General features: G+C 40.3%; 1 protein-coding gene and 1 long non-coding RNA gene across 4 annotated transcripts; one reads left to right on the top strand and one right to left on the bottom strand.

Moving 5' to 3' along the window:
- Window positions 1-220: 220 nt before the first annotated feature.
- Window positions 221-21,277, top strand: DYNC1LI2 (dynein cytoplasmic 1 light intermediate chain 2). Its single transcript, XM_088136011.1, has 13 exons — window positions 221-375; window positions 2,184-2,257; window positions 2,723-2,839; window positions 4,191-4,421; window positions 8,200-8,363; window positions 9,334-9,427; window positions 10,583-10,718; window positions 12,992-13,103; window positions 14,284-14,343; window positions 15,277-15,318; window positions 15,603-15,720; window positions 16,661-16,777; window positions 18,221-21,277. Exons 1-13 carry the CDS (start codon window positions 245-247, stop codon window positions 18,325-18,327), a joined length of 1,503 nt encoding a protein of 500 aa, XP_087992137.1. The 5' UTR covers window positions 221-244; the 3' UTR covers window positions 18,328-21,277.
- On the bottom strand, window positions 15,927-27,670 carry LOC148216480 (uncharacterized). 3 transcript variants are annotated; one of them, XR_015795266.1, is made up of 4 exons: window positions 27,466-27,668; window positions 23,977-26,861; window positions 21,283-21,422; window positions 15,927-16,380 (listed from the first exon to the last, which is right to left on the bottom strand). It is a non-coding gene; the product is annotated as an uncharacterized LOC148216480 (long non-coding RNA). The 3 variants fall into 3 exon arrangements; XR_015795265.1 differs by lacking the exon at window positions 15,927-16,380 and adding an exon at window positions 19,031-19,169 and having other exon boundaries at window positions 21,283-21,469; window positions 27,466-27,670; XR_015795264.1 differs by lacking the exon at window positions 15,927-16,380 and adding an exon at window positions 19,031-19,169 and having other exon boundaries at window positions 27,466-27,663.
- Between the last annotated feature and the right edge of the window lie 15 nt (window positions 27,671-27,685).

Genomic DNA, 27,685 nt, shown 5'->3' with positions numbered 1-27,685 from the left:
CTGCTGTTGGTGTCCGCAGAATTGCCTGACTAGAAGGAGTGGATCAGCCTCCCGTGGGACCAAAGCATTACCCCTCCAGAGCCACTCCGCATGTCGTAGAAGCCGTCGATGAAGGGACGAACGATCGTCGAGCGGCAGAAAAGGATTTCAAGAGGGAGGAAAAGAACAGGCACCCGCCCGGACAGGCGGGGTCCTTAGCAGACCGTGTGGGAAAGTTGGGGTCCTCTCGGCGGAGCCTGGGCGGATGAGGTCACTCTTTGTGGCGGCTGCCGTTGGCAAGATGGCGCCGGTGTTGGCAGAGAAGAAGCTGCTGGAGCCGGACGGGCCCCTGGCTGCAGACCTCCCTAGCGAAGAGGAGGAAGGCCAGAGCCTCTGGTGAGGAGCCGGCCCGGCCCGGGCGGAGGCTTCCTTCTGCGTGGGGGGGATTTCGGGAGGCTTGGCGGGAGGAGGGAATTGCATCCTTTCCCACTCAGGTGGGACTCGGCTTAGCCGGGTTGGCTGGGGCCGCCGCGGAGGCTCGGCTGTAGCAAGGGGCGCCCTGCGCGGCCTCTCTGCCCTGCACCCGTCGCCCCCGGTTTTCCCGGGCACTGTTCGCCGGGCGAGGTGGCGCGGCTTCCTCCGCCCTTGGGAGGGGCGCCTCGTGCAGCTGAGCCGCGGCGGAGCTGCCTGCCGGGAGGGTGGACGGGCCGCTCCCGCCTGGCCAGCCCTCCCTTCCCCGCAAAGGCGGCGGTGCGTCGCAGCCTCCTCCGGCCCGGTGTCCGCCGGGTGGAAGTGACAACCACGCCCATCCCCGCTGCTGTCCACTCCGCCCGCGGGACCCTCGGCTGGGGCAGGCGATTTGCACCTCGGGGAATGCTCTGCCGAGCCGGGGCTCCTGGCGTTGCATCCTCCCTCCCCGGGAGGATGCAGGGCCGGCCCAGGCTGAAGGGCGCTCCTCTTCTGCAGCCCAGTGGGTTGCTGGCAGCTTGAAAGAGATTTGCCTGGCAGCCGCCGCTATTAACCACTGTTTAGCTGCTAAACCGGCAGTCTCGGGTCTCTGTGCAGGGGCTGAGAGCCGGTGCTGTCGGGGTGGGTGCCCCAGAAATCTCGCCCTGAATACCCCGACCCTTAATCCTATACAAAGTAGGCTGACTGCTCGAGCTTCGGCGTGGCAGTTGCGTCTGACCTTTTCACGCTGTAACTGCCGCTTTCTTTTTATAACGGTGGCATTTTTTCTGCTTGAGCCTCTCTTCAAAATAAGCAGTGTTCCGCATCCAGTATTATTGTAGGATGCTTGGCTGACGTTGCTTTCCATATTGGTTTCAGTAAATCAGTTATGGCGTTTTCTTATTTTATCTGCGAGTTGCTTTTAATTTCGTTGATAGTTCCCTTTGTAATGATTGGTGGGGGAAAGGAAGAAAATTGAATATGTGCTAACCATGGCTATAAAATAGCTTAATGAGATGCATGTATTCTGAATTCTTCAATTGAGTTGCCATGTATTTTATTTAGAAGGAGCAACTCTTAATCCTAGCTTGTTTTGTCTTGTGACTCACAACTGTAGTTTGTTGTGAAGGAATACTCTAAAATATGTCAGACAGCAAGATTAAGCCCTGTTGGTCTATGTACTATATTTAGAGTGTTTCTAGACAGTTAACTATGCAAAACACAGGTCCAGGAGAAATAAATATATTTTTTGTCTTCTACAATCACAATAATTTCACTTAAGAATTGAAACATTGCAGAATCAAATTCTTTATCAGAGAATAGGTGATTTCCTGCAAAAGGTAGGGTCATGCCTTTGAGTCCTGGTACTTGAAATGACTTTCTGGTGGGAAGCAACCTTCCATAATATATGCAATACTTTACCCTTAGGTTCTGATTTATTTATTTATTAAATGTCATGTTGTGACATGTTGATCTCAGAAAACATAATATTACACTACTGGTTCATTGTCAAAATGCTAGTACTATTCCAACACTTGTTCATAAAAGCTAGGCTTTCCCTCAATTTGTCTAAAACGTTTTATGGATTTACACTTGGACACATGAAAGCCATAGAAAGCAAAAAAGAAATAAAAAGCTTCTTTATTCATTTTTTTAGAGGATGGGAACCTTCACTTCTGTTCCTTTGTCATTTATCCTGTTCCCTTGATTTGTGTCATCTTTCGTTCTTGACTAAAAAGGGTGTTACTTCAATGCAGGTTCTCAATATTGAGTGAAGTCTCCACCAGGTCCAGGTCTAAGTTACCATCAGGCAAAAATATCCTTGTCTTTGGTAAGTATCAGTGAATAGCTGTGGAAGGGTATTGGTTCTCCAGTAAGGTTAACTGATGAAAGAAAAAAAGCTATTTAATTTGGTTGAAAGCTTTTTTTGAGAGACTGAATATATACTAACCAGACTTCAGTTGATCTTGTATATTTTGTGACATAAGGCCTCTGGTGCTGGTTATGGGCTTACTGAAATTTTTTCAAACAATTTTTCTTTTGGAGAAATAATGTTCCCTTTTTGAAGAGGAAAATGAAAGGTAATTGATACTTAAGTTAGAAAGTGGAAGAAGTAGTGCGCATCAGACTGGCATCATAAAGGAATCTTACTTTATTTAGCTGTTCTGTAAAATGAAATGTTTCTTCAGCTTCTATAAAGGTATATACAACTTGTCAATTCAAAGGCATGACTTTTTTTTTCTGTTAAAGATTAGCTTCTTCCTGTCTCTTCTCTTCCCTGCAAATATACTGGCAGGTGATGATGGTTCTGGCAAAACAACCCTGCTGACTAAAATCCAAGGAGCAGAGCATGGCAAGAAAGGAAGAGGATTGGAATACCTATACCTAAATGTCCATGATGAAGACAGAGATGGTAAAGTCTTTGTTTTACCTGCATTTCTTTTGTGTAACGTTCAAGGCCAGCTTACCTCACAGACACTGTTGGGTTGTGGAATGTAATTAATCTTACTGAATATTATTTAAGTCAGAAGATTAATTATATCAAAGTTTTTCATTTCTTTCACTTTCTTTACATGATGTTCATTCTCTTTTTCCTTTGGCCCCCACATTTAGGCGATTAGCAAGACATGCTATTCTCATCACAAAATATGGTCCTTAGTTATCTGTTACTACATTCAGTACATTTTGCCTTTTAGTGTCTCATCATGATATCCTCCTCATCCTCATCTCTGTTAGGGTTTTGTTGTGGAACTTACCATCTCCACTTTTCATTTAAATCCCTATTTTGGTTTCTGTCCATTCCTCTATCCTGTATACATTTTTCAGAATCCTCCACAGTCATTCTCCTGACCCCCTCGTTCCTCTGTTCTTACCACCTGAACCTTCCCTGTCTGTGACATTCACTCATCCAGCTTTACTGTTTTCAGAATTACTTAATACTTTTATCTTTTTTGCCCCATATATTTAGAATTGCTGTCAGAATGCTTCAGCTGCCCTATTTTTTCTAAACTTGTCCTCAGAACTCACCTTTGAAAGAAGCTCTGTACTGCAGCATTTCCAAATCTGGTACACTCTGGATCACCCTTGTCTTCTGTGGCCGTAATGGACTGAGTGGAGAAATCTTCACACAAGCTGACTAGTTTGGGAATTTAACTTCCCAAACTAGTACTTAAATTGAAACATAATAATAAATAGTTGCGGTTTTCTGAGTTTTGTGATGCACTTCTCTAGTCACAAAGTATGTAAAAATGTACATGAGGAAGGTGTCCGCCTCCAAATGCCTATGTAACATATAAAGGCACAACATTTAGGGAACGTTTCTTGCAAAAATCCATGAATTAGGAAAAACACCAGTATTGGAGAAATGCTTATAGAACTTCTGAACATTAGTGCGGAATTGAGAATGTATTCAAAGTGATGCAAATTGTAGCAATAAACCTAAAGTAAGAAAAATGAAACAACTGAAACCAGCAGATTTATCTATCCTTACCAATTTAGAAAGGCCACCCTAATATTTCTATGTAAGAATGTCTACAGTAACTACACATTCTCTTGCTTGCTCAGCCTTTGCTTCTCTCCTCTTTCTCTACCTCTCTGATACTGAATTCTTACTTGTAGTCTATCTTGCAGTAGAGTTGTATTATATGTAGTTCTGTATGTGTACTTGGTGCTTTAGAAGGAATAAATGTCAAGTAAGTTAATGGTGCTATATCCGTTAATGGTGAGATGGATTTCTTACTAAAAAGGAATTGTCCTCTTTGCAGATCAGACCCGCTGTAACGTTTGGATTCTTGATGGCGATTTGTATCACAAAGGTCTCTTGAAGTTTGCCGTCACAGCAGAATCGTTGCAAGAGACCCTCGTAATCTTTGTGGCAGATATGTCTAGGCCATGGACTATTCTGGAATCCTTACAAAAATGGGCAAGTGTCTTGCGTGAACATATTGATAAACTGAAAATCCCCCCGGAAGAAATGAGAGACATGGAGCAACAATGTAAGTTACATGAGGCTGACATTTCTTTAATGTCTGTGCACTTTATTCAGAAGAGTGCCCATAACTATATTGAGTCAGGCCAAAGGTCCATTAACCAAGCACTGTCCACCCTGCCTGTCCTGCAACTTGTGGTTGAGTCTCTTTGTTTTAGACAGTACTGTTAATTATGTGGATTTTGTAACAGGGCATATAATCTTTACTTGTTCATCCAGTGAAGAATTTGTCATTTGGGGAGACTAGGCTTGTAAATAAGCAAATAACTTTACTATTTTAGTTAGATAAATGTTGGGCTAATATAGATAGGATAGCTTATTGAGTGCTTAAATTAACATTGCTGAGGTTTACTCTAGGAATGAGGCATAATGGATTAGATCCAGATTTGATTATGCACAGAGTAGAACATTTGATACTGATGGTTCTTCAGTTAGCCAGCTAACTGAATAACCTTGTTGTTGAAGCAGATTTGTTCTAAGCAGGACTGAGTCTCAGGAGTTGTGTGACTTGTAAGAAAAACATATACAACTGAATATCTTAAGTTAGTGCAAGCTTTCAAGTTACTACTTCCCTTTTAGAAATATTTGAGAAACGATATCATGGAATGATACTCTCAAGAGCTGCTTTTTTGGGGACTGAAGAGAAATTGTTTTTCAGTTGTGATAGGGAAGTCCTACAAAGCTGGTACCAAGACTCCATGCTTTTACCCTGATTTTCCAGGTAGTCATCTTCCACTGCTGATAGTCAAGTGTGAGTTGATATTTGCTTAATACTAAATTTAGGCTTAATCCTCATTTTCTCTTCCCTGTTTGCATTACTGGGCTTCCTGCTTTAATTTGTACAAAATCTGCTTCTGCAGACATTTATTTGTTCCAATATGGATTCTTGGCAGCTCTTGTGCAAAGCCCAATTAAAGTATTTTCAGGGTGCTTTATCTCTGTATTAGTAAAGGTGGCATTCTTCAGGGTGAGCTTATTCTCTGGTCATCTTGCTGAGTAACCATGATGCTCCTTCTCCTCCAGAAAGTATTTACATTCCTAAAGACCTCCATTTAACAGTGTGGACTGTTTCCCAAGCTTTATAATTACAAAGTGTTTTTACAGCATGGGTTAGCAGTATAGTAAAAAGCACTTAGCCTCTTTAAACTGACCTGCCTAGAATATTTGTAAAAGCCAAAGCAGTTGCATCAGCAAACAGCTGTGAGGTTTACTGTATCGGAGAAAACATTAAATGGTATCTATCTGTATCTTCATCACATGTTTTATGACATGCATACCAACGCAGACATAAAGTCTTATGTTTTAGAGATATTGCAAAATGAGTATTCTCTTCTAATGGTGTATCTCTGGTGGTTTTACAACTAATTTGACTTTGTAAAATGTATTTATTACTGCCATTGCTTTGTGTTTAGTTTGTACGTGTTTGAAAAGTGAGTACAGGTAGACCTTGCTTAACAACATCCCCATTTAGTGACTGTTTGAAGTTACGATGGTGTTGAAAAAGTACCTTTATGACTGGTCCTTGCACTTACGACCGTTGCAGCGTCCTACGGTCATGTGATTGCCATTTTCCTGCTTCACAGCCAGCTTCCAACAAGTGCAGTCAATGGATAAGCTAGCAGTAAAATTGTAAGTCGTGGTCATGTAATGCCTTGCTTAATGACCATAGCACTTAGTGATGGAGTTGCAGGTCCAAATTGTGGTCGTTAAACAAGGACTATCTGTACTACAATTCATGCCAGTTTGGTTGTTAAAAATGCAACTTGTGAAGTTACTTGGTTTATTTACAGGTTTTTTAAAAATTGTTGCTGAAGAGGAAAGAATTTTAATACTAGAATACACTGAGTTCCAACTTACTGATTGATATAACTTCTAAATTTCATTTCTGAGAATTATTTCAAAGGCATAATGATGCATTCTTAGTCCTCAGAGGACTCCTCTTGCAATGTGCATTGAATTGAATGGTGCTTGCACTGTACCTTGAAGATTGCAGCGAAGGAAACCTTGGGTGTGGCATGGACTTGGTAGAAAGCCAGTGTCCAAAGTCAAATAGGGGCAGCATTTTGAAATAACCAGTTTTTTCTTTGTTTGTGACAAGCGAATATGCAGTGTAGTGATGATCATGATAATGGTTGATTTATAAAAAAGCAGTTGGGGCTATGGAATTCTGGTGGTCCATCAGTCAGGGAGGAACTGAAGGTGATGGAAATTCAGTCAAGAGCATCATTATAAAACCATTTTTTTAAATACCAGGCCTTGTTAGAATAACAGCGTGAGTGTGTCATCAGAATTTCTATTCCAAACATTTGGGCACCATCATTCTTTTCAAGAAAAGTATTCTGGCAAGCATCTTCCACTACTTGACACAAACACCTCTGGCCTCACTGTGACACTTAGCTCATGTTAAGCCATTCGTGGAAAAAAATCCTTAAGGTTTCTGAAGCTTTATCATGTGAGTTCCATTAAAGCCATAAATAATTCTAAATACAATGGATAAAAAAAATCCCTTTCTTCTGCCAAGAAGTATGTGCTGTGGATAGTATCATCCCATATTTGTATGGAAACATGTCTGTTAGAGTGAAAAAGTGTCTGCTTCTGGAATATCGCAAAATGCACAGTCATTTCTATGTCTTCCCTGGATGCGGTAGTCATTGCATGTATCTGTGCCTGGGCTGAAATGGAAATTTCCAAAGTAAGCTGTTGAAAAATGCAAGAAGAGGAACTACACGTTGCTTTTTCCCCGTAGAAGGATTTGTTATGCTAGCTAAGGAAGCAGCCACATAAAACAGCCAGAGCAAGACTTACCATAAGCAAAAGCTTTGGGTTTTTCACCCTAACTGTCCAGAGTTGCTGGATGTCAGGCGGTGTACAAATTTAATAAATAAGTGCAGTTGTGTACAGGTGCCTTTTTTTTTTTTTGAAGTACCAGTTCTTTCAATGTTTAGCAGTTTAGAGATGAAACCATTTGATGTGCTGCAAATGTTTGGCTTGCTTTTGGCTGCTGGTAAAGAAAACTTTGACTTGGCCCCTAAGCAGCCTTCAAGAATGAGCTAAAACTCCATAGAAATGGATTTAAGTGACTAAGATACTCCATGTGTGCTGATGGAGTTAGTAATAAATTTGCACCACCGTTTGATGTTGCACTCAATATTTTGAGCATTTTTTCCCCCTAAGGCAAGACATTCTTACATTTTAGCATGTAGAAAATCTCATTAAAGAGGAAGGGAGGTATTTTTGGAAGGGTAGTATCTACCAACTTGAAAAATATCTGCAGCCATTGGGATATTAAGTGTAAAACCTAGGAGTGAAGTTTCTGAAAGCTTGTTCTGCTCTTCGGGTCCTTTGAATTTTTTATACGCTGAATTCTTCCAGGGTTTCCTCTTTCTTTATTTAGCTATCTGTAGTAGTTATTGACAAAGCCCTAAAACAATGAAATGTTAAAGTTTCAGAATGAGGTACATGAATGTATTTTGAAAAACAACAAACAAAAAGTTAAAGAAAAGCTGTTTTTAAAATATGGGGTGAAGGGTTCTTGAAGACCTGGAAGACGAAGTGAGATAACTGGTAAACACATTAAAAAAACTTATTCTGAGAAAATTTTCCATGGTATCTTTAAAATTATTTACAAGTAGCTTTTATACAGTAGGTGCTTTGTCCTAATTTTTACTCTTTGTTTAATTCCAAAGAATACCTGGTTTTTAAAAATAACTTTTGAAACAATAGCTGATTTTTAACATAAAATATATATTTTTTAAAAAAATACATATGTATATGTTCTGCTGTAGTTGTGAAGGTTTTTCAAGAATATGTAGAACCTGAAGAAGGTTATCAGGGATCCCCACAAAGAAGAGGTCCACCTGGGCAAGATGAGGACAATATTGCTCTACCCCTCGGAGAGAATGTGCTGACTCACAATCTTGGGATCCCTGTGGTGGTAGTTTGCACAAAGGTAAGCTTGAATTCCCACTCATTGGCAAAAAAACTTATGGAATCTTATGTTACTTCAAAGAATGACATCTGATTTGCAGGGAAGACAGCTTTAGTTTTTCCCTCCCTCCAGCTGTGGGGTGTATCAGTTTTTTTAACACCTTTTGGTAACCATACTTGAACACTTCTGCATGTTCTTTTTGATTCCAGTAACAGTGTCATGTTTCCCATTCTATAGTCCAGGAAGAACATTGAGTTCAATCTGTTTCTTTTTCTTCAGGCTTCCCTTTTGTATATTCTAATTTTAGATTAATTTGCTAAATATTCAAAGTCACAGGAGATCTCTGTTCTAAATTTATATGTCATGTAGCTGAAGTGTGACAAATAGCAATCTGATCTATGAAGATGCATATTTATATAACTTTATGCCTTTGCTGCAGGCCTAAATTTGTATTGGAGCATATGATACTTATGAACTTTGTGTGTTTTTGACTTTTAAAAGGAAGATTTCCCCAACTTTTTGTGATAACATCTGACAGGGTGGGCATGTTCCAGGTCCTGTCGCTTAAGCAGTGTGATCTGGTTGGACCCAGGAGACTTGCTTTCTCTGTTCACAGCATTCCTCATCAGATTCGGATGGCCCCAGCCCTAGCTGCTCTTCAGAAGCCAGGCACTGGGCTGGGAAGTTTTGTGCCCATCTGGATTTTTTCTGAATTGGTTTTGTTTGGATGAAGCTGCTTTGGGTGCAAAGTGTTTTTTTAAATTATTTGGGAGTGTTATTGTGTGTTTATTTCTGTGCACTGCCTTCAGTTGCATGTTGATTGGGCAGCAATATGAATTGACTAAATGAATAAATATAATTGAAGCTTTTCCCTTAATAGCTTCAAAATTTGCTCTGAAAATTGATTTATGCAAAAGTCTGTCTGTTCTGCATTCGTTCTGCTATACAGCAGACTTCCAGAACTCTTGAGATTTCTTTGCTGTTTTTTCAGTGTGATGCAATGAGTGTATTAGAAAAAGAGCATGACTACAGGGAAGAACACTTTGATTTCATTCAGTCACATATTCGTAGGTTCTGCTTGCAGTGTATCCTTTTTCTTAAGCTGACACAGTGGTATATTAAAATAGTACTGTATAAATTCAAACAATGTTTTATATTAATCCAATTCTGTTCTTCATATTTGTTTTGTTTCCCCTATTGAAAAACAGTCACCTCTACTATGTTTCATTTACTGTACCACATATTTAAACTTCAAACCACAAAGGCTGGCATGTTATTTCTCTTGATTATGGTGAGATTTTGTATTTCCAGCCAAGTAATGGCTGGTAAATTAGCACAAGTTTAAAATGTTCTGTTTCTTGCAATCAACAGTACAGTCCCATGAATGTTGACTCCAAGAGAAATCCCATTGCTTTAATTGATCCTACATGCCAGGTTAGCGTGCTACTATTTGCTCTTAAGTGGGGCCTTCTTGGTGTCCACATTTATAGAATTATGCTGCCTCTACAATTAGTTAATTGGTGAATTATGTCTAAACTAATACATTACTTTTGATACGAAACAATATGGCTCCTTTAGGAATTGTTCTATTTCTTTAAATTTCCTATGTTTTTAGCCTTGTTGTAATAATTTTTGACTTTAAAAACTTTAAATATTGTGTTCATTTCTGCACTGTACTTTCTCCTCTCCTTCTTTGGTCTTCTTTCCTTGGGCTTACAATTAAATAGATGGGCCGTTTCCATTAAAAATCAAATATAGACAACAAACCCTGTACATAAATTCTAAAAAACATTCAAGATGACTGGGAGGGGGGGCAAGGTCAATCATCCCACAAGCCACCTCCACTGGTGCGAGCCCTCATCTGGTCCCCAGGCCTTCTGGCACAGCCAGGATTTCACCCCTTTCCTGAAGGCCATGAGAGGGGGGGCACACTGGACCTCGGGAGGAAGATTGTTCCATATGTGGAAATAAATATGTGGTGTAGTGGTAAGATGTTGGAGAGTGACCAAGGTCACCATGCTCAGCTGTTGGGCCACTCTCTCACAGGGTTGCTCTGGGGAAAGGAGGAGGAAGGAACAATATGTATACTGTCTTGAATTTCTGAGTTAAAGGCAGGATGTAAATTTAGCAACTAAATAAATCATTTAGAAACTGGTACTTAATTTTGAGAAACTTACATATACATTTAACACTTGAAATTCACTACTATGCTCAAAATTTTCCTTAAATGAAATGAATAGATGGAGCAGCCTTGATCTATACGTCTGTTAAGGAGGAGAAGAACCTTGACTTGTTATATAAGTACATTGTACATAAAAAATACGGCTTTCACTTTACCACCCCTGCCTTAGTGGTAGAAAAGGATGCAGTTTTTATGTAAGTTGAAGGGCAAAATAAGAAGCACCAGAAGGCTAGTTTAACTGGAACACAACTTTTTCCTGGGTGGGGGTAGATGAGACTTAAAAGATGCAAAGCGTCTGTCTCAACCCTAATGGAAAGCAGTCTTGAGTAATGTTGTCTGGATGGGAATTCTAGGTGCTGTGGTCCTGTAATAATTGAAAAGCACCAGTTTGGGAAAGATAGTTTCCTACTCTGCGCAGACTTGTGTAACTTCCTGAGATTGGGCTTTTCTGGTTAGCATTTCATCCTCATGCTTTTTACTCCTCTTACCCAGTCTCTGAATTCCCTTTTCTTCCCAACTTCCAGAATCTCCTTTGACGATCCTATTGAATTTCAAAGGAGGGTGGTGTGATTTCCCATTATGGTGAAAAGCACTGAAATCAGTTTCATTGATTTAATCATAAAGTAAAACTCCTTCCCAATTCCCAGAACCTCTTGGTTCAGCCCATGTGTTTAATTTGTGTAATAAATTCATTCACTGCAGCCCTCTTCTCCCCCCTACCCACCAAATAAATTGTCTATCCCAGTTTAATCTGCAATATACAGTGGGGCAAAAAAGTATTTAGTCAGCCACCAATTGTGCAAGTTCTCCCACTTAAAAAGATGAGAGAGGCTTGTAATTTTCATCATAGGTATACCTCAACTATGAGAGACAAAATGGGGAAAAAAATCCAGAAAATCACATTGTCTGATTTTTAAAGAATTTATTTGCAAATCATGGTGGAAAATAAGTATTTGGTCAATATCAAAAGTTCATCTCAATACTTTGTTATATATCCTTTGTTGGCAATGACAGAGGTCAAACGTTTTCTGTAAGTCTTCACAAGGTTTTCACACACTGTTGCTGGTATTTTGGCCCATTCCTCCATGCAGATCTCCTCTAGAGCAGTGATGTTTTGGGGCTGTCACTGGGCAACACGGACTTTCAACTCCCTCCAAAGGTTTTCCATGGGGTTGAGATCTGGAGACTGGCTAGGCCACTCCAGGACCTTGAAATGCTTCTTACGAAGCCACTCCTTTGTTGCCCGGCGGTGTGTTTGGGATCATTGTCATGCTGAAAGACCCAGCCATGTTTCATCTTCAATGCCCTTGCTGATGGAAGGAGGTGTTCACTCAAAATCTCATGATACATGGCCCCATTCATTCTTTCCTTTACATGGATCAGTCATCCTGGTCCCTTTGCAGAAAAACAGCCCCAAAGCATGATGTTTCCACCCCCATGCTTCACAGTAGGTATGGTGTTCTTTGGATGCAACTCAGCATTCTCTCTCCTCCAAACACAACGAGTTGAATTTAGACCAAAACATTCTACTTTGGTTTCATCTGACCATATGACATTCTCCCAATCCTCTTCTGGATCATCCAAATGCTCTCTAGCAAACTTCAGACAGGACCGGACATGTACTGGCTTAAGCAGGGGGACACGTCTGGCACTGCAGGATTTGAGTCCCTGGCGGTGTAGTGTGTTACTGATGGTAGCCTTTGTTACTTTGGTCCCAGCTCTCTGCAGGTCATTCACTAGGTCCCCCCATGTGGTTCTGGGATTTTTGCTCACCGTTCTTGTGATCATTTTGACCCCACAGGGTGAGATCTTGCATGGAGCCCCAGATTGAGGGAGATTATCAGTGGTCTTATATGTCTTCCATTTTCTAATTACTGCTCCCACAGTTGATTTCTTCACACCAAGCTGCTTGCCTATTGCAGATTCAGTCTTCCCAGCCTGGTGCAGGTCTACAATTTTGTTTCTGGTGTCCTTCGACAGCTCTTTGGTCTTGGCCATAGTGAAGCTTGGAGTGTGACTGTTTGAGGTTGTGGACAGGTGCCTTTTATACTGATAACAAGGTCAAACAGGTACCATTACTACAGGTAACGAGTGGAGGACAGAGGAGCCTCTTAAAGAAGTAGTTACAGGTCTGTGAGAGCCAGACATCTTGCTTGTTTGTAGGTGACCAAATACTTATTTTCCACCATGATTTGCAAACAAATTCTTTAAAAATCAGACAATGTGATTTTCTGGATTTCCCCCCCCCATTTTGTCTCTCATAGTTGAGGTATACCTATGATGAAAATTACAGGCCTCTCTCATCTTTTTAAGTGGGAGAACTTGCACAATTGGTGGCTGACTAAATACTTTTTTGCCCCACTGTAATTGCTTCTTTCCAAGGGGAATGAAAGGCAAGCAAAATTTTATTTTCAAAATGTATTTCTGGAAAAGGATGTGCTAGCATGAGTGGTATTTCTTCCTCTAGACCTGCTGGTTGGGACAATGAAAAGAAAATTGCAATTCTGCATGAGAATTTCACAACAGTGAAACCAGAAGATACATATGAAGACTTCATCATAAAACCACCTGTAAGAAAGGTACAGCTGCTTTGAACTCTGTTACATTATCCTACATGTGAAGCTGCTAGTCATTGTTACACTGAGCTCCATATCTTAAACCACAGTATGGATGCTAAACCTTTTGTTTGGCATCAGTAATTTGGAGTAGTTAGTCTGCTGACTGTTCAGTTATGAAATACTTTGGGAAATGCTTATTGGGACTCAGTTGAACTAACAAAGAACATTTATAAAAAATAGAGTGCTACTTTTTACCCCAGGCAATGAGTTATATTTTGGTATGGAAAAGGCCAGAATAAAATGGCTTTAATCATGAGTGGAAGAGTGTTCTGAGTCATAGAGTAGTTCTGAGGAGACCTTTAGTGTATGTTTCCCTTGCCTCAGGCACGGAATTTTGCAGGAGGAGTCCAGAAGACATTTCCTTCTAAATGGCATAAATTCATCAGCCTGGCAGCCATCTTTGTAGCTGATCAGAATCTAATGCGCGCAGGCATGTCTTGGCTGCTTGTGTCTGTATGGTCTAAAAATGCTGATGCTCATCCAGAGGTGGGAGTTAGTCCCTACAGGGAGTCCCTATGGCATTAGCTCAAGGAAGTGATTGCTCCTTAGTTGTATCTGATGGAGAAGGAGAATTCCTCTGTGCAGTAGGAGAAGCCCCTGAGCTTCTTTTGTATGTGGAGAAAAGGGCTTTCTTGGAATGGAGCAATGTGCCACCCCATTTCCTTGCACAGAAAATGAGGAGATGCAGGGATCTCGCTGAAATGTCCATAGACCATCTCCAAGCCTCCTTATCTGTGTTGATCCCAGGCCAGAGTTACTGTTCAGCAGGATTTCTCCTAACCCTAAAACACCATGGTAAGAAAGGAATTGGAAGGGAAGGTGTTATCATGGCCAGAAATTTCCACGTGAGTCCCCAATTTTTGCAGTTTCCACACTTTACATCACAGTTTGGCTGGCTGCAGAGCTAAATTTGTGTTGGTGAGAGGAACATCCTTGTGTATTGTTTCTTTCCTTGTGTATTTTTTCTAAGATCCAAACAGGTGTGCACATACACACGTGCTTCTTGCATTTATTGCACCAGATGCCAAGGAGTATAGTAATCCCCCCTTCCCCAGTATGACTGCTCTGAATGGAGATAATTCCAGATAACTCAACATCTGTTTGTGAGAAAACCTTGTTTTCTTTTTATTCCCCTTGCCAGTTAGTTCATGATAAAGAACTTGTGGCAGAAGATGAACAGGTCTTTCTGATGAAGCAGCAGGTATGTGAAAAAAAATGTTCTGCTTTTGCATGTGTCTAGTTCTTAGGATACTGTAAAACAGGTATTGGAACATGAGGCTTTAGGTCTCAGTGCAGCCCCCTAATCTCCCCCCTTTTTTGTAGCCCCTGCAGCCCCTTCTGATCACAGTTGCAGAAAACTATCAGCATAGTTTCCTGGCAGGTAAAGTTCATAAAATTGAAATATACACCTTAAAAATAACCTCCCTCCCCAAATTAAAAAAGAACAACATCTTGGTCTTCTCCACATGACCAACATGGCTTCATCTACTTTGCATTATCATTCTACCCACTACAGACCTCATCCTTTTTCTGTGGTGTTAAGTGTTCAGTTAATCCCCAATAAACAGAGTCCTTGCCAGAAGGTCCAGGGTGCAAAGCTCCCAGGGATTAAAATCATTTCCTGAGGTTGTATAGAGCCAAAGCACACCTTTCTTTGCTTTTCATCTTGGCTGTCTCTCAAACAGTCCTTGGAATTGCGGTGCTCTGATGTAGTGAAAAAGATCACCGTGTCCTGTCACACTGGGCTTCTCTAGTTTGTAGATGAGCTGTTTCCTTAGGATAGCTTTGAATTTTAATATAGAAATACTGCTCATTTGTAGGCTTTTTCATTTGAAAATAGCGACTGTGATTCACTCTCATCAGACATATATAGCATAGATGACAGTATACAGATACCCAGATGTTGCTGAACTGCATCTACCAGTTTCCTTCACAGTTGACCATGCTGGCTGGAGTTGTGTTCAGAAACATTCAGAGGGCTGTGCATTGTGGCTCCATGAGTTACAGCTATGTCAGCTCTCCTCTTTAACAATACAAACTCTCAGTAGGAAAAAAACCGCAATCTCTCTAACATGTAATGGAATTTTGCAGTGCTTTGGATGATCAGTTGACAAGACTGTTACTTTTCTTTCAGTCATTCCTTGCTAAGCAGCCTGCAACCCCTACCAGAGCTTCTGTAAGTACATTGTTAAAATCTGTTACATTCCAAGTTAAGGCAGTATAATCAAATAAGAAAGGTTATTATAAAGAGTAATCTACAACTTAATGTCTTGGGAATATGAAATTCTTTGACTGATGTGCTCCAGTGCATGAGCAGATGATTGCACCAGTGAAATTTTATTTTATTATTTACTTCAATTTGTTGTGGTACACAGCTTTCAAAAATCATAACTGGGGGAGGTGGTATGAAAAAAGGTTGCTTAAGTAAACCCCATCCTGTTGCCTTCTATTATTGTTCAGGAATCTCCTGCTCGTGGGCCTTCTGGCTCACCCCGACCGCAAGGCAGGACAGGCCCTGCTGCTGTCCCCAGTGCCTCTCCAATAGCATCCGTCAAGAAACCAGACCCGGCTATTAAAAGTACGCAGTTCACCTTAGAATGTTTGTTTGCTTTGTTCTGAACTTTCCCTGGACCTAGTATTTTTATAGTCTGTTGGTTCAAAGAATTAGCAGGTACAATGAATGAAACTTGCCTTTGTGAAAAAATGTTGCAGAATCAATTAAATGTAATGATAAAAAATTATGTTTTTTAATTACAGCATTAAAAAAACCCCAAACCCCGCACCCTTTTCTATACTTTGTTGAATATGGGATTTAATAATTGGAGGTATGTGTTCATAATAAATCCATGCCCAAGCAAGAAGATAAAAACAGTTTTAAAAAGCTGTTTTTGGAATAGGATTGGATCTGTAGCTAGAAAAGGCAGCAGACTCCCCCCCCCCAAAGCACCTAAGTTTACTTTACTTACATGCATATACACTTACTACTGAAACTATAGTAAAATAGTATGTTTTAATGAAGATGTCATGGTTTTATTGTCTGCTGAATTTGAAAGCCAGTGGGGTCTAGTGGCTAAAGTGCTGGACTAGGAGTTAGAAGACCAGCCAGCTGGGTGACCTTGGGCCAGATCAGCATCAGTCCTTGTGACAAACTGGCTGAAAAATAACTCCCCTTGTCATGTCATGCACTGATGGCTTTTCTGCAAGAGCTTGGCAAGCCCAGTGCAAAAGGAAAAGGACCCTGCAACAAAATAGAAAAAATGGTAAGAAGAAAAAGATCACTGTTTGTGGGATTTATGTAAACTGCTCAATGTAGTCGGTAGTATACAAATGTTTATACACACACACACAGACGTATACATTATTTTCCATATTAATCTCTTTGACATCAGAAAGATATCAGTATCTTGGTTTTCTCTTCTTTATTTCTTAGTTTCTCTTTTGAAGAAGAAAGTTTCTATTTCTTTAAGGGTCAGTATCCCACCTTTACACATTTTCGATGTTTGCCTCTTACTCCTTAGATAATGCTGCAAGTGAAGGTGTGTTAGCCAGTTTCTTCAATAGTCTCTTGAGTAAAAAGACGGGTTCTCCTGGGAGTCCTGGTGCAGGAGGAGTGCAGAGCACAGCCAAAAAATCAGGTACTGTCCAAAAGACGCTGTTTATCCTTATTTAACCGGGCTGATTTACATGTAGTGCTTTGTGATCCATGGTTTGAATTGGCTTATGTTAAAGAACACTAGAATACATGTCTTAAACCAGCAACCCTTCCCCTCCCCTCCCCCAAAGAACCCACCTTAACAATGCCACCTTGTTTTGAATGTTACGTTGAACTTTTTCTTTTTTTTTTATGAAGCTTAAACATGGTTGAAGAAATCTTCCCAGCTTTGTGAGTTGAGGAGAGAGGGCAACATGCACACTTGATCCCTTAGGTCTTGTTCAGATTCATCCATTTCTTGCTTGAAGACAGGGTTAATCTCAGCCCATTCTGCTGAGACCATATTGCAGATGTAGACAACCTGTAATGCTCCAGATTGAAGTACAGCCTAGCATAATTGGGTGTGATTTCCTATGGATGCTGTGAGATGTAATTCAGTAACATCTGGAGTTCTACAACTTCCTTGCCCTTTGTTGTATTGAAACCAGTGCAAAGTTTGGCTAAGAGTAGCCAATCTTGAAGAGGAAAGGTATCCTTGAGTGTTTGGAATCTTCAATTAATGTAAAATGTGGCAACTAGATTGCTAACTGGTACACAAAGCTTGGGAGCATGTTATGACCATATTAAAAGATCTGTGGTGGTTGTCAGCTGTTTCTCAGGCCCAGTTTAAATGTTGGGTTCACCTTGAAAGCTCTACAATAACTTAGGCTCTGACTCTCTTAAGAGACCATCTCTCTTGATATGAATGCCAGGAGAAGACCAGCAGGAGAGGCCTTTTAAAAATGAACTCCCTTTCTGAGGTGCATTTGTTTGGCACAGGAAAGATATTTTCTTCTCTTTATATATTTTTCTTTTCTTTTTCTTTACTATATTCTTACTTTTCTTTCTTTTCTTTCCATTCTTTATGTCTTACCTTCGTTTCTCTTTGCACCTTTTACTCTTTCTATTTTTTCTATCTTTCTTTTAGTTTGTATTAGTTTCTACTATTGTAATTATAATCTTTAATAAAATTACTTGAGAAAAAAAAAGGAGAGAAGGTCCGTGTTGCTATGGAACATATTCCTTTGGGACTGTTACCTCTACCCTATCTGCTTTTAGGAAAGGAGTCAAGACCTTCCTCTTTAGCCAGGCCATTTGAGTTTGAGCAAGGATTTTAACTAATACTTGTATTCCGGATGTTTATCTCCTTTCCAGGCAAGAACACCTCTGAAAGAATCTTGCAGTGATTCAAACAGAGAAAATCCTGACCATTAAACTTAGAAATCAAATAAGACCTAATATGCAAGGGAAAGAGAAGCCCCTCTGTGGCTGTCAGGTTCTGGCTAATAGTTGAACTTTCAACAGATTGTGGACTTCAAAAGTAGGACAGGGGGAATGTCTTGGGCTGATGTTTTGCATAAAGGTACTATGTCTTCCTTTTTTATAGGGCAAAAAACTGTTTTGACGAATGTTCAAGAAGAGTTGGATAGAATGACTCGTAAGCCAGACTCGACGGTAACGGCCAACTCCTCTCTGACAGAGAACGAAGCTTGAGAATCCTTGAACCTCCATATGTAAATGACCAAATAGCAGTGTACATTGACCTGATAACACCAGGAGCTTCCTGCTGTGGCAGATGCTATCAGTTTTTTCTTGGGGAAATGGAATTTAACCTTCATTGGCTTGTCCCAGTGTCAAGTGCACATCCAGGAAGTTTTGCGTATAAATTTCCTCTGTTTTAAGATAACCATTTTAGAGTTTAAATAGGGCAGTTCTCTTATTTGGTTGCAAGCAGTAGAGAGAAGCGCACAGAAGCGAGAGGTGCAGTTCCTGCTGAGAAACCACTAGCTGCTGCTGGCATGGAGGAAGCGTGAAGTCCTCTTTTTCCAAATTAACTGGAGTTGGCCATGAAATGCATAGGTGTGTTTGTAGAGGGTGCAATGGAGCAGAATGTTGGTTCGACGATGAGTGTACAAAATGCAGTTTTTTAAAAGGATAAGCGCAAGATCTGATCAATAGAAGTGAAAAGCACGTTGGATGTAAATCAGATAATCATGTTGGAAAAAATAAATGCCTTTACAATTGGGAAACACACAAAACATGAGCATCATGGGAACTAGTCCTATGGCATTTTTTTCAGTTCTAATAAGAAGATACATGAAATATGGTGGGTGCTCTTTTTGTCGTAACTGACATGGGGAGAAACTTGTTCAGACCAAGTGCCTGGCACAGTGTGAGATGTGTCTTCTAGAAGGTGCTTGAACCTCTTGTGCACTATTGTACAGTGTCTGTTTGATTTTTATTTTAACTCAGTAACTTTGATAGCTGGGTTTAATTTTGCATCATTTTTTTCTTGATAACTTTTGCTTTGTTTTTTTTAACACCAACCATCTGGCCTGTTAAGAGGAATGAGTGACATATCATTTCTCTGTAATGAAATAGAATGCAAATATTTCTTTTGTATCCAAGAGTTAATTGCAAAGGTCAACACTGAATTCTGCCTTAAGGCTTTAAACCCCTATGGTGAGTTTTGGGTAGCTTCCAAAATTCTTGTTCCAGATTGGACTAAACAATGGGTTGTAGGCATACGCAATTAAAATGTAGAGTTGTATGACTTCATTACATTTGTGTTTTACCCCTTCAGTGTTGCCTTTTCAATCTGCTAATAATTTTTACAGTTGACCCTTGTTGCTGCTCAGATAAGTTCCCATAGCCGCTTTGAGTAAGACTCCCACGGTTAACTGAAATGGCACTTTTGAGTTTCTGTACGATCTATTTGACAGAGAAACACTACCTTATTTGTACCAAACTTGTTTGTAAGCAACACATTGGAGGAATATACCACCATATGAATTATGCAGAGTTTACTTTTTATTGATAAAGGTTTGTGTGTTACGTTAAATCTTGTTTCTGAATAGAACGACCCTAATATTTATATATCTATATATCTATATATATTGTTATATATACAAAATGAATTGACCACTAACACATTACTGGATGTAATTGCAACCCATGTGTTGTATAGAGAGGCCATTTCTCTTTGCTTTTGTAAGTCTGTCTAACACTATCTAGAAAACTAAGGGTATTTACTTGCATTAACATAAAAGTATGTTTACTTATGCCCGTTACACTTTTTTTTAACAATACATGTTTAGATACATTATAAAACTCAGTTATGTCTATTGTTACCTGGATCTTAAACTGAGAACTTGTGATCAGGGGATTTGATTTGTATTTTGGCTGCCATTACAGTCCAGCGTAGGCTTTGCTCTATTACAAAACCATAGCCTTGTGCTGTCCCAGTAGTAGTGATTCAATCTGTCCTTATGGCAACACCTTTAAGTATATACTATTCAGTAGCTACAGTTTTGGTGCCATGGATACATGTAGAGCCAGTGAGCATATTGAGATGACTGAGTTCATGCTTGGGTCTAACAGATGGAATTTAACAGCAACCAATTCTTTGATAGGTTGGCCATTCCCAAGATGATTATGGCAGCCTGATGATACCTTTTGAATTCTGGAGAATAAAACAAACTTAAAATCAACCTGGGCAGAGAGGGCCACAACAGATTATTTCCTAAAGTTCTATAGTGCTAGTTAGATCTCAAGACCCAACTGCTCTTATTAAAGTTTTTATCCTGCACAGAGATAATTTACTTAGTATATGAAAGCTATAGACAACAGGATTTATTTGCATAAAATGAATGTTGGATCTGCTAAAAATGAGTAGAGGCCAATAGCACAATACTTTCCAGTTGTACAAAAAATCACTGGGACTAAAACAGAATTTTGAATGCCCCCACCCCAACTCTTCCGCTTTGCAAGTGAATGCTCCTAGTTTTTCAAAAGAAGGAAACTGTAAGTGATGTAGTGTTTGTCAGTTGCCAGAGTCTAGAAACTTTGGAAAACTGCACAGTTGTCTTTTCTGGTGTTCTCAAGCATTAGAACCAAAGGCCAAAATGCAAAACAGCCTTTATGTTTTAAAACTACAATTAATTTTATTTTCAGGATTCACTTTTATGGAAGACTGTTAGAATTATTACATGGCTATATTTATATTGCATATAATAATTGCATCTACTGTTCATGTTTAAACTAAAGTAATAATATATTGGACTTGAAGATAAGGCAAATATAAATCAGTAAGGATTGGCCCGCCATCAAAATTCTGTTTATGCTGCTTGATTTTTAAGTTTGCACTTCTATTGGCATTTTAAAACTTGTTTAAACTGAACAGAACTTGTATGTATTTTATTTAATTTAACTACATTGAAAGTGACTGAACTTAACCATACCCATGCTGTAAATGAAAGTTCACTTTCCTGTATTCAGTTTATTGATGTTTTTAACCTTTCAATGGAGACTGCAGATGTATCCAGCACAACCCTTAGTCCAGTTGTATGGCTTTAATCAGGTGCAGTCCTGTGGAACCTTGCTTTCTAGTGCTGGCAAAAATGAGGACATGTCTAACGGCTTCAATAAACACCAACCAAGATGGCTTACCTGTGTTGAGTCACCTTTTTTTTCTTGCAAAGTGGGCCACTGTGAAGAATGATGGTTTGAAGCAAATGAAGTTCTGGACTCTAGAAATGTGGTAGACTGATCAGCCTTTTCTGATGGCAGGTAAATTTTATTCTCTCTTGCTGAGAACGTAGAATGGAGAATGAATGAGAAGACACTGTCTGAAATCCTAGAGAGGCAGAGTTGTTCAGCTTACCAGAGATGGTCAGTATGCAGATGGCATGGACCCCCAGTGACTGAAATTCTTTAGCCAAATTAATGACTGGTTTTCAGCCATGTGATCCCACTTCCCTTCCCTCCCCACAAAATAAGGATAGGAATGGCAGATTTTGGGGAAGCAAGAAGTTTCCATTGCTACTTTTACATCCCACCCAAAATTACACAAGTATATGTGCAGTCATTTTGTTGCTAACTTTCAAGGGCACTATTTCAGGGCTTGGAGGGAGGGTTTAAAGATGGGAATGGGAACTGCAACCTAAAGTCCCCGAGATCCCATTTCCAACTTTAAGCCCCCAGAGATAGACCAAAAATGGGACACTTGTGCAGCTTTCTTGATCATACTGCAAACTACAGTCCTATAATGCGTTGAACCTAGATGGACGAGTGATAGCTTCATAGGCTTCTAAATGTAGAAAACTCTTATTTCTAGGGTATGCATCATTCCCAAAACAGACATTCTGAATGGAAAACTGCACAAGGTTTGAAGAATGCACAATCAATCTGGGAAGTGCAAAGATGTTCTGTCTGAATGAAAGTATACTCAGCAATTTAAGTGAACAGTAATTCACTATAAACATTGGTTGGGAGTATCAGGGCTTAAGATCGGAGTCCAGTATCCATTTCCTCATCATGGGTGTTGGATAATTCTGGGAACCACACAGGCAAGCTATGAAGTTCATAGCTGTGTCCTACAACATGCTCCCAATGTCTAATACTGTATTCAGAGGTATTGTTTCCTGATAAAATAGAACAAGAGTACCCCTGTGCAGCCCATAGGGATGAACACTTTTTTGGATGGGCATTAGTGACTATTTTTGTATGAATATTTTTCTAATTAAAATGAATGTGCTGGTATATTGCATGGATCTTAAGGGGCCCTTACAGTACAGTATTACCTTTGGAACCACCATTTTCAAGATCTATTCCAACAGAGTTGATCTAATAGGGATAGGATGTTTCAGATCCCCTCCCTGAAAGAAATTGCGGGGCTTAGATCTGGATACTGTATTAACTTTCTCAGTAATAGCCCTCTCCCTTTGCAACAGCTTGCCTCCCAAGTTCAGGTGTGCCTGATGATGTTTCAAAAGATGACAAAAATAGTCCTCTCTGAGAGGATTTGGATTTTACAGGACTACGAATTCATAGTTTTATTATTTATGGGTGTTACGGATTTATGATCCTATTAATGCTTTACTCATATGCTGTAAGCTGCCTAGAATTTGAAGAGTAGGCAGCATATAAATTTTGGTAAAAATCATCTCTGCCACAACCCCTAACATAGCTCCGAACTCTTTTAAACCTCCTTAGAAAATAAGAATAGTTGGTATCTGTAACCTGCTTTTTTGAGTTTGTCTTCCAATTCTGTTTTGTCACTAGCCATCACTCACCAAGGGTAGCCATTCTAAGCAGGCATCTCCCCCCGCCCCCCGGCTATTTGAGGGGACATTCATAACATAGTCAATATTCCATCTACACCCATCAATTGCAATTTCTCTTCCCGTGTTCTCTGCTGTATACGTAAAGCAAGTTGTGGGGGAGAGAATCAATCTGTTCAAAGAGGCTGTGCATTTAAAGAGCAGCTTTATTCTAACCAAGGTACAGTAATGAGAAGCTGCCACATCCATTAGCAGCATAAGCCATCTGTTTATTGAGCATCGTTTCAACCTTTCATTGCACTGCAGTGTTATGAATCCTGTTTTTTTCAAAAATAAAATTGGCAGTTGAATGCAGATGGATAAAACACACACACAGCTCCCTAGGATAGAAAGCCTACCCCCACGGAAAGAAAGGTAAACTGGTTTTAAACTTTTAATTGGTTTTTTAATGGTTTTTTATTTTAGTTTATTTGTAACTGTTTTTTGTTATTTAACTGTGAGGCACCCAGGGTCACGTGAGATGGGTGGCTATATAAATCAATCAATAAAACAAAACTACAACACATCTGCTTTATTTGCTGAATGTAGTACATCTCTGTAACTCGTTCTGTTTATTTGGGGAAGGTTGATACAATACTGGCCCAATATTATCATGTCACTGAGCTATTTGGGACATCCCTTCAACACATTAGATCAGTGTTTCTTAAACTTGACAACTTTAAGATGTGTGAACTTCGACTCCCAAAATTTTGGGAGTCGAAGTTCACACATCTTAAAGTTGCCAAGTTTGAGAAATGCGGCATTAGATTGTGCTACCATATCCTCTCTGACCCCAGTCTCTAAGATTGTTATTTATGGAGGTGCTTTATGCTACTTTTGGGCACAGCTTGTAAAGAATTTGTGGTTTAAACTGAAAGCAAAAGGTAACGAGACACGCGGCATCAAACATCTAAGGTAGAAGATACAAAATCTAGCAGTAAACATGATGCTCAACCTTGGGCCTGCTAAAATGTACTTCATAGCAAATTGCAAATCAAGTCAAAGGACTGACAAAATTAAAATAAAAAAAGTTAACCATTACCTGGAAAGGCATTAAGGAAGGGGCTAGTCGAGTTTCCCAGGAGAGAAAGTGCCACAAATGAGCTGCTTCATGGAAAAGGCCCAACCAGTTGGCTTTCCAACTGCAGTGATATATAGAACAAAACCTTGCAATAAGAGGTAAAAAAAGGTTCATATCGAACACAGTTCCTCAAGTAACCAGTTTCACCTTGACTTTATCTTCCTTATATTTCTGTGTATGTTTCTACTGTCTATTCAAAACTGATCTCCCTAGGTTAAATGAACTGATTGTATTACAGCTTTATCTTCCTTCTGGCTTCTAGAGGTTAATTTGCATTTGAAAAAGCAATTCCTCTTTATATGTGTGTCACCACTGGTGAATTTACTGTGAAGACCGGAGTGCCTAAAAGGTCTTTATAAGATATCTCCTGCCTTGTGAATACAATCCTATTTCTCATAATTTTTGGCCCCAGCATGCAGAATGAACAGGTCCACTCAGCTGTACTGATGCAAAACAAAACAAAAACCTGGCTTGTAATCTTGTCTCAGAAATAAAGGAAACTTTGTTTTCTGCCAGAGTATTGACCTGGCTGGCTCAGAATTCTATCTCTCCAACATCTCAGTATACTTTCTCAGTTGTTTAGGAAGATGCCAGGGATTGCATTTTGATGTTATTGCACGCAAAATGTGTATTCTGCTGCTGAGCTAAGATGCTCTGTGGATCACAATACGTTGGCAAATCACCAGTTTCCCTCTTAAAATATCTATTGGGCTCTACAGGATCCCAGACAACCAGGCATTCCAAATAACAAAAGGAGAGATATACCTGCCTTTCTTTTTAATTAACCAATGTAAGAGTTTGAGGCCTTTTTCAATATTACTTATTTTAAATGTTTCTGTCTTGCTTTTTTTCTTAAAAAGCACTTCAAGTGGTTAACGTAATTAAAAGCAGAATTATGGCAATTAAAAGTGAGTAGTGAAATTTCTTTTACAATTTAATTCAAATGGCCTTAATAAAAGTTCAAGGAGCAGAGAGAAAAGCTAGGAAAGTTCTTGAAATTGTGCATTTTTAAATCCCTGTGAAGTGATAGCTCTTACCTCAGCCTTGCATCATTTATTTGCTTTCATCTCATTTCAACATCCAGCTGCAAGAGCTATTTTTGTAGATCTTCTCACCACCTCTTGCAACATTATTACCTACAGATTTTAAAACCACATTTTAAAGTACCTTGATTCTGCTCCTAATAAAAAGGGGCTTAATTTATTCCTTTGTTTTTGATGTGGACATTACTTTCCTCAACATTGTGAAAATACAACATATGCTCTTTTGTTTTAAACTGAGGGAGCTAGAAAGTTTGGCTTGCCAAAAATATCTTGCTTTAAAGGAAAAACAAAGTTATTTTACTAGCAGCCCATGTCTGCTTTTATTCTTATCTAAACTTTTGCCTGAGAAAAAGGAAAATATATCCAAGACCAGAACAATGAATGTGACATTAATCATGGTAGTTGACAAGGAAGAAGGGTCTGCTTCAATTTTGGGGATAGCATATAGTCCATACATTGGGAAAAAAATAGAAGACCATGCAAAATGTTTAACAGAAAATAGTTTCCAAAATAGGAGGTAAAAGGGTGCATTGTGCTTGTTTATGTAATCCTGCTATATGACGCTTTGATGTTAGCCTGAAATCAATGTGTAGAATCTGCACCAGCTCTTGAAGAAAATGGCAATATTTAAAACCAAAGGAATTTCTAATTTTCTAGCACTTTAACCAGACATCCAGGAATAAAGTCTAGGAAAGTTTCTCCTTCAGTGCTGGAATTTGTAGATATGATACAAACTTAGTTTTGGCCGTGGACAGACTGCCATCCTGTGGTTAGGTTTATGCCACACAATAATTGGAATGTGATTCATCTGCTTTTGGTTTAGCACACGCAAAACCTGTCCTTGTGATCTCTGATCCCAAAGCAGCCACTTTTTCAAGTTTATGGAAGCTATAATTGGTAGCCTACAGACCTTGGATACAAATTTCAGTTTCCATGATCCCAAATGGGTGCCACTTTGGGTTCAAATTACTCCAGCAAGGTAACTTTTGGGGTAAAGATGCACGCGTGACCTAAGTTAAGACTGTGACTGTGTTCTCATTAACTAACATTCTACCTGTTTTCACAGGAAGCATACAGGTTGCTATATTTACATTCCTCGTAAATATGAAGTGTGGGTATGTGTGGGTGTGTATGTTTTGAGTTTTAGGTCCTAAAATCTAGGAAGAAAAGGCATTTTTGATGGCTTGTCCATCTTTTTGTTTTAGGAACGAAGAAATCTACTTGTTAAGCGGTTACAGAATGAGATACTAGGCTGATGGCAACTGGAGAAATCTTGTGATTTTCCTCTGACTCTGAAATATTCTCTCTTGACATGCATCTGGTTCCACCCCCTAAAATCATCTCATTTGCCGAGCTTTTTATTTTGGTGAGATGGGAACTCTAGAATATTTCTAGAAGGCATCCCATCGAAAAACTGTGTGTGTGTGTGTGTGTGTGGGGCAGTATATAATAAGCCTACAGAAAATGAACCAATATCTACGTACATACTGTACATATATTTTGATTATGTGCCATCAAGTCGTTTTTGACTCCTAGCGACCACATTCATAGATTTTCTCAATGAATGTACATATATAAAATATAATTAAAATAGTAAAATCTCCCCCTTGAGTCAAGCTTGAACTTGGGCAATTTCAGGGGCAACAGAGTTTGCGTGGCAGAAGTCTGGAAGCTGTTGGTCTGCCGCTGCCTCCCCCCTCACGGTTTTTCAACTTCTCAGTCTAGCCTTCGGCCCTGGAATCTGCTGGTGGCCTCCCATTGAAGTATTCCCCCGTCCTTGTTTTCAAAATCAGCTGCTGTCTGCTGAGATATATTACAGAAGAATAAATAATAATAATAGTCATAGGCGCCTTGGTTGCAATCCCAAAACATCTGGAGCACCACTTGGACTATCAGCATTGACAAAATCACCATCAGTCAATGGCAAAAGGCAGCTTTGCTTGGAAGGGCTGACATCCTGCGACAATGCCTTTAACACCATCAAACCACAACATGTGGCTATCCCAGGCCCTTGGGAAGGACTCGATGGGCGGATAAAAACGCCAAATCTAGTCTAAACATCTGGCTGATTGTGCGACCACCACCACCACCACTAATAATAATAATAGAATGTGTGCCGTCAAGTCGACGACTCCTAGTGACCACAGATATTTCCTCCATCATTATTATTAATATTATTACTATCGACGGCTTGATGGCACCTGATCAATCTTTGAGGAGGCGGAGGATGATGGTGGTGGTGGTGGTGCTTCCACAGGGAGGGGGCCTGGGGATCACCTTCCCGCCGCCGCCGGCCCCCTCCCTCCGCCGCAACTGGGCGCTCGCTCGCTCCTCGCTCGCCCTTTCACAGGGGAAGCTTCCCCGCCCAGGCCGTGACGCGCCCCCCACTTTCGGAACCCCGCTTTACCTGTTGAACGGCGGCGCTGCCCCTCTCCCGCCCCCCTCCGGCCGCCGAGGATTCGCGCCCGCTCGGCCGGGCAGACGCTCCGCGCCCGGGTCCGCGCCCGGGGCGCCTCCTGCGGGGCGGCCGCCCGGGCCCCTCGGTGCCTGCGCTGCGGGGCGGGCTCCTCCCCGCCTCCGCCCTCCCTTTCCGCCGCCGAGCGGGCGGAGCAGCGGCCGAGGCGGCA

This window comes from Python bivittatus, unplaced genomic scaffold, assembly GCF_059951505.1.
Source record: "Python bivittatus isolate LINGU-HERP-01145 unplaced genomic scaffold, Pbiv_v1 ctg000190_np1212, whole genome shotgun sequence".
NCBI lineage: Eukaryota > Metazoa > Chordata > Lepidosauria > Squamata > Pythonidae > Python > Python bivittatus.
Note: the sequence above shows the minus strand (reverse complement) of the source record. Positions and strands in the feature narration are given on the sequence as shown.